General features: G+C 47.0%; 1 protein-coding gene across 2 annotated transcripts in view; it reads right to left on the reverse strand.

Moving 5' to 3' along the window:
* The window catches only part of GLT8D1 (glycosyltransferase 8 domain containing 1), a 35885-nt gene that overhangs the window by 3211 nt on the left and 18468 nt on the right, over positions 1-14206 (reverse strand). For both annotated transcript variants that reach the window (XM_073644444.1, XM_073644442.1), the window contains exon 9: positions 3041-3153. In XM_073644444.1, the coding sequence (XP_073500545.1) occupies positions 3041-3153 (113 nt within the window). The remainder of the gene's footprint in view (positions 1-3040; positions 3154-14206) is intronic.

Here is a 14206-nt window from a genome sequence, read left to right on the forward strand (position 1 = left end):
CCGCTCGCTGGAGCGAGTCATTCTGCCCTGCTCCTGAGCGTGTGAGGTCGCCTGTCGGTCAGATGGATTACAGTGTGGGACACTGGATTTCTTCAACTTCGGACAGGTGAGTATAAGGATTTTTTATTTTATTCTTATTTATACACTTGCTGGACACAGCGGGGGCACAATACAACTCTAAACATTGTCCCCTGCTGGTGCTGATCACAGTGCAAGCAGGGGACAATGATGAATGATTCCTTCAGCACCCGGCGCTTGGGAACAGCTCTAAATGTACCGCTGATTCCAAGGCGCCGGTATATGTCACAATGATGACACACGGATGACATCCGTGTGTCATCGGTGTGGGACGTTTTGAGGCCCCTGCAGCGTGTAAAAAACGGACACGTGCTCCATGTGCACAGACCCATTTATTTGAATGGGTCTACGTGTATAAGTGTCTCCGGTTCGTGTGGAAACGGACACCTCACGTACTCAAAACACTGACATGTGAAAGAGGCCTTATAGGAAGTGGAGATGGGTCTTTCCTGTGCTCCTGTCTGCCTAAGGCCTCTTTCACATGTCAGTGTCTCTGGTATGTGTGGTGACAGTTTTCACACATACTGGAGACACATACACACATAGACCTATTAATCTGCGCACATACAAGTGTGTTTCCACAGACCGTGCGTCCGTGGGCAAAACACGCAGACATGTACGTTTTTGCACGCCGTATGGGCCACAATACGTCCCGCACACGTGTACACTGATGACACATGGGTGACATCTGTATGTCATCAATGTGACACGTACCGGTGGCTGGGAATCAGCGGTACAGTTCGTGCTGTTCCCAAGCGCTGAGTGCTGAAGGCAGCTCTCATCATTGTCCCCTGCTTGCGCTGAGATCAGCGCGAGCAAGGGACAAAGTTGACAGTTTTATTCTGCCTCCGCTGTCTACAAGTGTAAAAGTAAGAATAAAATAAAAAACTCATTATACTCACCTATACACCTAATTCCCTTAAGCCATTGTCCCCTGTAAACAAACCAAAAATAAATAATAATATCCCTCACCAGTCCGAAGTGTAAATAATCCAGTGTCCCAAGCCGTAATCCATCTGTGCAACATTTCTTCATCAGAAAGAGCGGTGACTTGAGGTGACCGCACTCGCTGAGGAGCAGAAGAGAATGACGCGATGCAGCAAGCAGGTCCCTGACTTGTGCTGAGCTCAGTGAGTGACAGGACACCTCTCAGTGCAGTTCAGGGGCCTGCTCGCTGCAGTGAGTCATTCTCCTCTGCTCCTCAGCATGTGCAGTCGCCTCAAGCCACCGCTCATGCTGATGCACAAATGTCGCACAGATGGATTGTGGCGCGGGACATTGAATTGTTTATACTTCGGACAGGTGAGCGATATTGTGTTTATTTATTTTTGCTTTGTTTACAGAGGACAATGGCTTCGCGGAATTAAATGTAAGGGTGAGTATAATGTGCTTTATATTTTATTCTTACTTTTACACTTGTTGTAGACAGCGGGGGCAGAATACAACTGTCAACATTGTCCCTTGCTCACGCTGATCGCAGAGCAAGCAGGGGACAATGATGAGCGATTCCTTCAGCACCCGGCGCCGGGAAAGAGTGCTAACTGTACTACTGAATTCCAGTCGCCGGTACATGTGATACTGATGGGGCACACAGTTGCCACACAGACACGGATATCTCCGGTACTGGTTTTTCAAGTACCAGAAATGTTAGGAGGTGTGAAAGAGGCCTTATACAGCACCATAGTGGCATAATAGAGAGACGGACCTTCTCTTTTGTGCAGGCACACCACTGGTCAATGAAAATAATGTAAGGGTCAGAAAGTTCTAGCAACAATAGTGCTGGCAGAATGACGAAGAGGAACTGTTTGCCATTCGCCGACCCACTTCCCCCCCGGCCTCGAGAAAAAAAAGGAGTAGATAGCAAGTTACAGAGCATGAGACTCAGGATAGTTTGCAGACTTATTAGAGTGGCATGTGCACCAAAAGCAGTTTTAACCTGTTATGGAGAATGAGAATGAGGCCTTACTACAGGTTTTGCTTGAAAGGACAGATATGCTGAAAGGCGTTGTCTCGTGAAAACAAGTTATTTCCTATTTATAGGATAGGTGATAGCTTGTTGATCAGAGGAGTCCGATCACTCGGATCTGCACTGATTGGAAGAACGAAAAACTTTTATCCCCGTTAGAATGGAGCAGTGGACATCCATAGATCAGCAAGTTATCACCTTTCCTGTGTATAGGTGATACAATGTTTTTACTGGACAACCCCTTTAAGTATTGGAGTAACACTTGAAATTCTAAGTAAAAGGTTTCTATGAATACTTTCATTTGTGTTTTTTTTCCTGTAGTTTACACTCAAGCGCTGACATTTAAAACGGCTTTGTAAATGTGTCAACATGTCTGCCTCCTGACAAAACCGTGATGTGAAACGCGCGTCGAGGTGCCCTGCCGGTCCCATTCTGAGCCCCACGCTGTCACTCACCATGACTCAAAGTATTACAGCCTTCCTTATTAGTTGCTTAGAACACTAAGCTGTCTCACTGAGTTGTTCTATTTCCCTTTTTAAGAAGATGATGTCTACACTATTACTTCCTCTTGTATGCGGATATCTCTGAGGTAGCATGTAAAGAAGGTATATATCGCTTTGGTCACGCATAAATTTTGTGGTGATATATTCATGTTGTATATATTATGGTGTGTAGCTATCATCATTTTAGACACTGTGGTATTTCCTATTGCTCTTCTCTGAGCAATGTAGGCGGTTACCTATACTAAATATACAATTACATTAATCTGTGGGATACTATCCTGTTTTGCTTAGGTGTATACGGGATCATAGACATTTAACTTCTTGCCACAGAGCACTATATATAGGGGAATTTTACCATGCATGCAAAACGTCTATGACATGGCTGCTTTTTTTACAGGTCTAAAAAAAAAAAATAGTTACCGACAAGTTGCACAAATGTCGCTGTGTAGCCCCAGCCTGTTATGATGAGGCTTGAAACCTCAGTCAGACTTACCCAGATGCCGGACATGCCACATTGGGTCAATGCTAGAGTGCATCTTGTAGAACACTATGAGCAGGGGTGGTGCGGTGATGCTGCCAGCGAGGGTCTTGCTATACAGTTCTTCCCTGTAATAAAAGATTAAAAAGGACTTAGCAATTTTGAGAAAAACGTGTGGTGATGGTAGGCTAGTGGGAAAAGTCAGCTTTTTTTCTAAGATGTATTCTTAGAGTCTACCTCCAGGTGGCAGCATACAAACATGATTCCCGCATCCCCCAATGAAGCGACAGAGAAAATGATCAAAGTAATAAGGTTTCTCCTTGTGGAGAGTGACATGTCAGGTCTGGCACACCAGTATGAGGAAACTTAAATGCCTTGCATGTTCCTCTGGGAAATTAAACATGCAAATTATCTCTTCAGAGAGGAAGAGGACTTGAACTCTATAGCGCCACCGCCAAGTCATTATCAACTCTTTAACAAGCCTTGTAATATAACTTAGGATAAAAGCCAAATCAGAATCTCAATTTTAAGACACACTGTTTCGTGGGAATTGCCCCTCGTCAGTGCAAAGTGTGAGATCTGATTTGGCTAGGTGAGAGACTAAGATTGGCATCTAAGGTGTAAGGTTTCTCCTTGTGGAGAGTAACATGCTAGGTCTGGAATGCCAATATGAGGAGACTTAAATGCCTAGCATGCTCCTCTGGGTAATTAAATACGCAAACTGTCTCTTCAGAGAAGAAGAGAACATGAACTCAAGTGCCACCTATTGGCAGTAGCAATCCTACTAGTCATTATTGACCCCTTAACAAGCCTTGAAATATGACTTAGGATAAAAACCAAATTAGAGTCTCAATTTGCAGGCACAGTGTTTCAGGGTATTGCCCCTCATCAGTGGGAAGTATGAGATCGGATTTGGCAGAGTGAGAGGCTAAGACTGGGATCTAAGGGGTAACGTTTCTCCTTGTGGAGAGTAACATGCTAGGCGTGCGGATTTCACTTTTATCCTAAGTCACATTTCAAGACTAGTGTTGAGCCACCCCCGTAGTGTTCGAGTTCGGTTCGGTTCGTCGAACACCCGTGTGTTCGCCGAACTGTTCGTCGAACTGTTCGTCGAACACCTTCGAACACCGTTAAAACCAATGGCAGGCAAACAAAAACACATAGAAACACATAGAAAACACCTTCAAAGGTGTCCAAAAGCTGACAAACTGCTCAGAAGACACAACTAACACATGGAAAAGTGACAAGTACATATAGTCATGCGAAAAGAAAAGAGGTGGAGGAGTAAAAGGAGGGGGAGACACAGATATAGGCATGTCATGCCCTTCTAAAATCCAAAAAGTGAGAAGCCGACACGTTCAGTCCGCTCCTGCCCGTGCCATCTCCGTGTCGCCGGGTTTGTGCCAGAGCCGCGGTGAACCCTGACGGCCAGCCCCCCTCTCCCAATACTGGTGCCTGTCCGCTGGTGGGTCGAGCGAGCCCCCCTGTGGTGGAGGCAGCTCTAAGCTTTTTAATTTAAATTGTCCCTCTAATTTGAATGAATACACTTTAAATCCATTTACAAGGATCTATTGGAGGGCAAGTCTCATGCCAGCAGCCGCGTAATTCCAGCTCCAGTAGCGTCCACTAAAGCTGCTGCAGTTAAAAAGCTTTTATAAGGATCGAGCTCGGCTGTCCACCGCAAGGCATCCTACTGCCAGTCCGAGCCCCTATGCCTTGGGGTGCCTCCTGATGCTCTTCACTGAGTATCCCGTGGTCCCGAAGCATTTCCTTTGAAAAAATTAAGTGTCCAAACTACAGGTGGTGTAGCTTGCTTAACAGCCGGGATAATCCGCTGACTAGCAGACCCTGCTACTAGGCACAAAGTATTTCCTGGGCTAGATGCAGTTAAAAATTTGTAATTAGATACTCTCGTTGGATGCTGAGAAAGCATTCCATAGAGTCTCCTGGCACGCCATATATGATTCTCTTAAAAAGCTTGGGGTAGGGGTCTAGAGGACCCTTTTATAGCCAAAATCACGGCCCTGTATCGCAATACGTCACCTAGGCTGAAGATAAATGGAACTGTAGCACCCTGAGGGCTCGGTTGCTACAGAGGTATTGCACCTCACCCAGAGGTGTGATATCTCACTCTCAGGTAAGGATGTAGTGTGGATCAGGACCCGACACCTGCATGCATTACACCACATTGCCGTGGGGCAGGGCGACCAATATGCCCCTGAGATGGGCACGACAGTCCCTGTCCCTGGCTGGAGTGGGGGGAGGGAACACTGAGGAAGGGGAACCCTGTAGTGCAGGAGCAGGGAGGAAGCAGTTCCTGGGTGCATTGAGAAGGGAGTATAAAAGGTGGGCACCATCTTAGTTCAGTGCAGAGAAGACTGAGCAGAAGTGGCAGGGAGCAGGGGCTCTGCATGAGCTCTGCTCCGGAGGCGGGCCTAGTAACAGAGGCCCAGGCCTGGAAGAGGGAGAAGGAAGGAAGAGGAGCGGAGAAGGCTCCAGGAACGAGGAACGAAGGGATCTCAGGGGTGCGGACGGGCGAGTCGCCACCGCACGCCCGAATCCACCTGCGTGGAGGGGTCAGGCCAAAGGGGGAGACCGGTCCCCGAAACTAGTGGAGGCAGGAAACGACCCTCAGCTAGAAACAGGAGGCTGTGACATTTTATGTGGCGCAGCCCCTCGCTACACCCGCTAGGAAGGCACCACATAGGGTCAGGGAAACTGGCGCCAAGTTTACCAAGAGGAGGCCCGAGGCAGCCGGACAGAAGGGTTGGTAAGAAAGGCCAGACAAAGGACACACAAAGGGGGTCCTGTGAAGCACTCCAAAGTTATCTGGGAGTTGTCTGAGCCCCTCACCTGGTGAGCACAGTACGACGTGGGCAGCCGTTACCTGCAGACGTGGTCTGGATAATAAGAACTGTGAGTAAAGGCCCTGGACTGCATCACTGACTCCGTGTCATTACTGCTGCTGCCCTGCACCATCACCCCCATCCTCCGCATACACTGCCCTGAGGCTATACTCCTCCCGTGGTGAGTTATGCTACGCTCTGCTGCACCCACAACACCAGCCTCAGTGGTCTGCCCTGGAGCGGCGGTTCACTCTGACTGCAATCCACGGGTGGCGTAGTCGGACATTTAAACATCAAAACCACATAAATAGTTCCGCCACTGGTTTGACCGCCCTGAGCCACGGAACCGGGTTGCCGCCACGGAGACTACAACCACCAGCATCCACCAAAAAGGGTCTGGCTCCGGGTGTCCCAAGGCCCAGGGGGCGCGTCAGAACATTTTCATCACCTTTCACAATCACCAATGGGACAAGGCAGGGATGTTCTCTGTCCCCTCTCTTATACATCCTAGTGACGGAGCACCTGCTCTCATCAATTCGCCATAACCCCAATATTAGGTGGATTGAGGTGGGAGGCACCGAGTACAAGTGCTCTCTATTTGCTGATGATGTCCTAGTATATATCACTCAATCACATATATCCATCCATGCTGTTATGGCTGAAATAGATCACTTTGTTACATGGTAAAATTTTAAAATCAATGCAGCGAAGTCTGAGGCCCTCGATGTCTCCCTCCCTAAATCCATATAGGATTCCATCCAGTCCAACTTTCCCTTTGCCTGGCCCTCACAGGGTATCAAATACTTAGGAATTCCTATTCATAGAGACCTCTCCCATCTATGTTATCTTAATTTTGGGCCCTTTATTGAACAACTCCATACAGACCACGGTTGGCAAGTTAGAACTGTAAGATTCACTACGTGAACCACTGGTGTTTTGTGGAAAAGCACATGTACACCGCGTTCCAAATTATTATGCAAAAAGTGTTTAGGAGTGATAAGGGAAGAATTTGTTTGTTTGTCAGTTAAACTCATTGATGGTGATGTGTGTCAGGGCTCTTTATATCACTGTAAGCAATTGCAGACACCTGTGCTAATTAGTTTGGCAGGTGTGTTCAATGAAAGGCAAGACTACTTAAGAAGGCTCTCTCACATTATTAAGCAGCCTACATTTTCTGCCAAAATGGGAAAGAAAAAGGATGTGTCAGCTGCTGAGAAGCAACAAATTGTGGAGTGTTTAGGTCAAGGCATGACTACAATCAACATTGTGCGATGATCAGGATGAAGTGTCTTGGCAATCAAGAAGTATGTAGCTGATTCACAGTACACACGTGTGCGTGCTGATAAGGGCAAATTGAGGACTCTTTCCTACAGGCAATTACGTCAGGTTGAAAGAGCAGCGGCAAAAAAGCCTTGTCATAGCAGCAGACAAGTTTTTGAAGTTGCTTGTGCCTCCAACGTCCCCCGAACAACAAGATGCAGGGTCCTTCAGAGGTTTGCAGCTGTGCATACGCCATCCTGTCGACCTCCTCTATCCATTTCACACAAGCAGAAACGGCTCCAGTGGGCCAAACATTACATGAAGACTGATTTCAAAACTGTTTTGTTCACGGATGAGTGCCGTGCAGCGCTCGATGGTCCAGATGGATGGAGTGGAAGATGGCTGGTTGATGGACACCCCACGCAAACACGGCTACAGCGCCAACAAGGAGGAGGTGGAGTAATGTTTTGGGCTGGAATCATGGGGAGAGAGATTGTCGGCCCCTTTAGGATCCCTGAAGGCGCTAAAGATGAACTCCATAATGTATGTGGATTTTCTCAAACAGCACTTCCTGCCATGGTTCAAGAAGAAGAACCGTGTATTTCACAGCAAGATCATTTTTCTGCATGATAATGCACCATCTCATGCTGCACATAAAACATCTGCATCTCTGGCTGATATGGGCATAAAAGGGGACAAACTTATGGTGTGACCCCCATGCTCCCCTGACCTCTACCCCATTCAGAACCTTTGGAGCATCATTAAAAGGAGTGTCTATGATGGCGGGAGGCAGTTCACATCTAAGCAACAGCTCTGGGAGGGTATTCTGTCCTCATGCAAAACAATTGAAGCAGAAACCATCCAAAACCTGACAAATTCAATGGACGAGAGAGTTCAGAAGCTCCTTTCGAACAAGGGGTCCTATGTGAAAATGTAACATCACCTAGAATAAAGTTTTGAGTTGAAAACTGTTTGATTTCAGTTTCTAACAACCTGCTAATGCTTATAATTTCAAAAATGACCATTTTTTTGGTCTTTATTAAAATGAAAAGGTTGATCGAAAAGTTTGGGGGATCTAAGAGTGTGGCAACCCAGTAGTCATGATTACTTCGAATTCTGACAATATGAGGGTCATGCTGCAGGTAGTGCAGCAAGAAGGCACTCATGTGTCTTGCGCATCTCGGAGCCCCAAAATTATTTTCCGGGCTAGATGCAGCTAAAAATTATTATTAATTTTAAATCTGGTGAAGCTTTAGTATAGATGGCCTAATAGGATCAGTGCTGCACACTGCTACAAAGCCCAAATTATTTTCCAGTCAAGATACAGATAAACATGATTAGTAATTTGAAAGCTTAAAACGGTTGGTAGGGTGATTTTAACCAATCATCAAGCTTTTACTCTCCCCAGGATGACACAGGGGTAGAAAAGTCGTTTCGGATCCATGATTTGTTCATCTTTATGAACGCGAGTCTGTCTACATTATCAGTGGAGAGCCGCGTGCGCTTACCTGTCAGCACACCACCAGCAGCGCTGAACACACGTTCAGACAGAACGCTGGCTGCGGGGCATGACAAGATCTCCAAGGCGTAAGTGGCTAGCTCCGGCCATTTATCCAGATTGGAAGCCCAAAAAGAGCAAGGGTCCAGTGACACAGTCGTGGCTTCAATGTTTACTTGGAGATACTCCTGTACCATCGTCTCTAGGCGTTGACTATGTGTCAGACTTCTTGTCTCCTGTGGCCTTGCAAAGGATGGGCTAAAAAAGTGGTGAAATGATTCCGCAAAATTGATGTTACCAGCAGATACTGTGGTTCTGTTACGGTTTGAGTGCTGAACACTTGACGGTCCCACGGTTGGCAAGTTGGAACTGTGAGATTCACTACGTGCACCACTGGTATTTTGTGGAAAAGCACATGTAAGATTCTGCAACAGTCTCTGCTGATACTCCTGCATGCGTGCATCCCTTTCTATGGCAGGAATAATTTCTGCAAATTTACTTTTGTACCGGGGATCTAACAGTGTGGCAACCCAGTAGTCAGGATTATTTCTAATTCTCACAATTCGAGGGTCATGTTGCAGGTAGTGCAGCAAGAAGGCACTCATGTGTGTTGCGCATCCAGGAGCACCAAGTCCCTGTTGTGTTGGTGGCGAGGTAACAATCATGCTTCCTTCCTCTGTCCTCTCCCCCCAACCTCGCACAATAGAAATGTGATCAAGGTCTCCCTCATCTGATGAGTCTTCCATCAGTTCGTCCTCCACTTCTTCCTGGGCTCCTGCACCTTCCTCAATAGTTTGGCTGCTACCATGAGCCCTGGTAAAACCATCTCCCCCACCCTCACATGCCTGCCGCCTTGGTGCTGCCGACCGTCTGGACCTTGCAGATGTTAGCCCTTCCGCATACAACTCCTCCTCCTCTACTTCCTCCACCTCCTCTTGTGCCACCACCTGACTCCGAATTCTGTTTAACATGTGCTCCAGCATGTAAATCACCGGAATAGTCATGCTGATAATGGCATCGTCAGCACTAAACATCTTCGTCGCCATTTCAAAACTGTGCAGAAGGGTGCATAGGTCCCTGATCTGAGACCACTCCTCCAGCGTGATTTGCCCCTCTGGATCTCGTTGGCCCAGGCTATACGTCAGAAGGTATTGCACCAGGGCTTGTCGGTGCTGCCACAGTCGCTGAAACATGTGCAGAGTTGAATTCCACCGGGTAGGCACATCGCATTTTAGCCGGTGAATTGGCAGGCCCAACGACTTCTGTAGAGATGTAAGTCGCTGAGCTGCGGGATGCGAACAGCGAAAGTGAGCACACAGCGACCGTGCCCTCTGCAGAAGGCCATCTAGTCTGGGATAGTGGGCTAAAAATTGCTGGACAACCAGGTTCAACACGTGAGCCATACAAGGCACGTGTGTGACATTGCCCCGGCGAAGGGCCGCACCCAGGTTTGCAGCATTGTCGCACACGGCCTTCCCTGGTTTCAGGTCCAGTGGAGACAACCATTCATGAAATTGGTTCTCCAGAGCTGACCACAACTCCTCAGCTGTGTGACTCACATTTCCCAGACATTTCAATGTAAAAACCGCCTGATGACGTTGAGCCCTACTGCCAGCATAGTAAGGAGGTGTGCAGGATCCCTTCTGCGCAGTTAGAAAGCTTGTGGCATGACCAGACAGGCTTTGGGTGCAGGTGGAAGACCGAGAGGAGGTTGAGGAGGCAGAAGCAGAGGAGGAACTTTGACATAAAGAGGATTGACGCACAACTCGTGGGGACGGCAAGACTTGGACAGCAGCCCCTTGTCCTGCTGTCACCATAGTTACCCAGTGCCCAGTCAGCGACATGTAACGCCCCTGTCCATGCCTACTCGTCCAAGTGTCTGTGGTGAAATGCACCCTGTCACACACAGAGTTTCTCAAAGAAGCGGTGATGTTGTGTGCGACATGCTGGTGGAGCGCAGGCACACCTTTCTTTGAGAAGTAGTGCCGACTGGGCATCTGGTACTGGGGCACTGCGACGGACATAAGGTCTCGAAAATCCTCTGTGTCCACCAGGCGGAAAGGCAGCATTTCTGTAGCCAAGAACTTGCAGATGGTGAAATTCAACCTCTTAGCTTTCTCATGGCTAGGAGGAAATGTTCTTTTACTTGTCCACATCTGAGGGACCGAGGGCTGGCTATTGTGCTTAGACGGGGTTGATAAGGGTGTCCCCGGCAAACTGCCGGTCTGTGAGGAAGATGCAGGCGGACATGTTAGGTTGCCTTGATCCAAAGGTGGTGCTATCGATGTCGGACAGCGCTCAACACCAGCTGGTGTTACCACCTCCAAAGAAAATGATGACCTGCCAATCACGCTGGCTGTTGCGGGTAAAGAGGTGGCAGGTCTGCGCCCCAAAACAGGTGTGACTGCTGTCCCCCCAGTCACAGAGGATGAAGAGGTCGCGGATGCACAAGATATGGCAGACGGTGGTTGGCCCGGCCGGCTAGGCCGCATTGTAGCACACTGAGCTTCCCACTGCAACTTATGCTTCATGTCCATGTGCCGGTTCATGCATGAAGTACTCAAACTATGTATTTTTTGGCCTCTACTTAGCTTTTGCTGACAAATGTTACAGTAACACGAGTTGGGTCATCTTTATCGATCTGAAAAAATGCCCAGGCTATGCAAGGCTTAGCACCCATGCGACCTGAAGAGCCACCACGACTTGTGGTGAGAGGCAGAGTTGTGTTTGAGGATGCAGTTGTTGACGTGCTTCCAGTACTACGTCTCTGTCCAGGAAGGCGCAACCTGACCTCGTCGTCACTAGCATCTTCCTCCACCTCCTCTGTTGACCTCATCTCTTGGCTGACTGTGGGTTGACAGTAAGTGGGATCTCCAACCTCATCATCATCACCCTGTGCGTTATCACACCCGTCGTCCTCAGAGCCAACCTGTTCCTGCCCTGACAAAAAACTAAAGTTGTCGCTCCAATCAGGTATTTGAGTCTTATCATCGTCTTCCTCATTGTCTCCACCAACAGGAGTTACAGTTTGGGAATGAGGGTCTACATTATGGTCAGAACCTTCTGCGTCTGGTCCTGGATCCGACTCAAAGATTCTGGGCATCAGTGCAGATCATTTCCTCGTCTGGATTCACAGAAGCGCTGGAGTCTACCTCTGATTCCCAGGCTATAGTATGAGTAAACACCTACCCCACGGACACAACCTTTTTTCCCCTTCCCAACACGCCTATTCCCCTTTCCACCAGCAGCAGGCCTTTTTCCACTCATTTTGGTGGTTAACTAATTAACAACTCTGGAGTTGTTTGCACAAAAAAACAATGGATGGGAACCGAGCAGAGCTGAGTGGCCAAACTGTGGTATTAGGCCAAAACTATTGGCTGGGTTAGATGCAGAAAAAAATTATATTCAATTTGCAACCTGATGGAGGTCAGTATAGATGGACTAATAAAGAAAGTCCCACACACTGCTAGAAGGCCAAATATTTTTTCAGAGCTAGATGCAGATAAAAATTATTTTTAATTTGCAACCTGATGGAGGTCAGTATAGATGGACTAATAGAGAAAGTCCCACACACTGCTAGAAGGCCAAATATTTTTTCAGAGGTAGATGCAGAAAAAAATATATTCAGTTTGCAACCTGATGGAGGTCTGTATAGATGGATTAATAGAACAAGTCCCACACACAGCTAGAAGCCCAATATTTTTTCAGAGGTAGATGCAGAAAAAAATATATTCAGTTTGCAACCTGATGGAGGTCAGTATAGATGGACTAATACAACAAGTCCCACACACAGCTAGAAGCCCAATATTTTTTCAGAGGTAGATGCAGAAAAAAATATATTCAGTTTGCAACCTGATGGAGGTCAGTATAGATGGACTAATACAACAAGTCCCACACACAGCTAGAAGCCCAATATTTTTTCAGAGGTAGATGCAGAAAAAATATATTCAGTTTGCAACCTGATGGAGGTCAGTATAGATGGACTAATACAACAAGTCCCACACACAGCTAGAAGCCCAATATTTTTTCAGAGGTAGATGCAGAAGAAAATATATTCAGTTTGCAACCTGATGGAGGTCAGTATAGATGGACTAATACAACAAGTCCCACACACAGCTAGAAGCCCAATATTTTTTCAGAGCTAGATGCAGAAAAAAATTATATTCAGTTTGCAACCTGATGGAGGTCAGTATAGATGGACTAATAGAATGATGCTATGCCCAAAAGATTTTACTTCACTAGGTGCAGTAAAAAAATTGGTATTCTATACACAGGTGGTATATCTTGCAACACAGATAGGCTACTCCACTGACTAACACACTCTGCAATAGGCCAAAAAGGATTAGCTTTGCTAGATTCAGCCAAATGCTGTGAAAAAAAACTTGCACAGCACTGGCACAGACCTGCCTGGCAAAAACTGATAGGAACTGATGTAACCTAGTCCTTAAAAGGACTGCAATCACAACTATTCCCTACTCCCAAGCTATCTGTAGATTTGTGCGAAAATTGGCTTGAAATTAACAAGGTATAGCGCACACAGCAACAGCGGTGCCGTCTAACACGCAGCTGCAGCAGTGAGAAAATGGTGGTGACGGGGAAAATGGCTGGGTCTTATAGGGCAAGGACATGTGACATACACTGCCAATGACACATGCCCTTGCTTGTGTGAAAAAAAGCACTTCGCTCCGTGTGTGCGCTGCTGATAGGCTGACAGATTGCACCTCCCCACTGCAAATGCGGGAAAGAGACAAAAAAAATGATGATCTTCATTGTTCATGCAGAGATCCATCCCCTGCCCCTCCCCCCACCCCGCTGTACACTCAAACTGCGTATTAACATTAATTTTCATCATTACTGAGAAAAAATCCAGTTATGATTTTGGTGCACGAACAGTTATCGAACATAACCTCGAACAGCCGAATTTTTCTCAAATTGTTCGTGTTCGCCGAACGGCTCGAACACCGCCCAAAACAGCTCGAATTTGAGATTGGCGAACAGTTCGAGTAGAACAACGCTCATCTCTATTCAAGACTCGTTAAAGGGTCGATAATGATTTGAAGAATTGCTACTTCCAATAGGTGGCACTAGAGTTCAAACTCCTTTTCTTGCAGTTTTTTGATATGACAGTGTCTAGTTTGGAGAAGTTTCCTTCAGGTTCTGTTGTAAAAGAAGCGACAAGCACTTTATTTTTCAGCTTCAGGGGCCTGATTCATCAAAGCAATTTCGCAGGTTTTCTGGTGTAAATTGTTTTTGAAAAGTGCAAATTTTTTGCGCAAGGAGGAGGTCTGCAAAAATGTTGCAACTTTAGGCATTTTAAGACCAGTTTCTCCCTCCTCCATCATAATGAGCAGAGCTGGGACGTGATGGCGCTGCCATAGCTCATCTAATCCATGACGTGCGGCGGCAGTGTTCCTTAGGCCAAAAATTTTACTCCAGACTCCGAGTAGAGTAAGATTTGTATTGCTGCGTACACCACTCGTCAGATACTCCTGATTCATTGAAGGGGTTTGTTCGGTCCAAATCAATAAGTTTGCAGTCACTTTCTCATGGAATCTGTTACAAACTGGGAACTGTCCA

This window comes from Phyllobates terribilis, unplaced genomic scaffold (genome assembly GCF_046119375.1).
Source record: "Phyllobates terribilis strain yellow unplaced genomic scaffold, ASM4611937v1 Scaffold_8__6_contigs__length_399053987, whole genome shotgun sequence".
Taxonomy (NCBI): Eukaryota; Metazoa; Chordata; class Amphibia; order Anura; family Dendrobatidae; genus Phyllobates; species Phyllobates terribilis.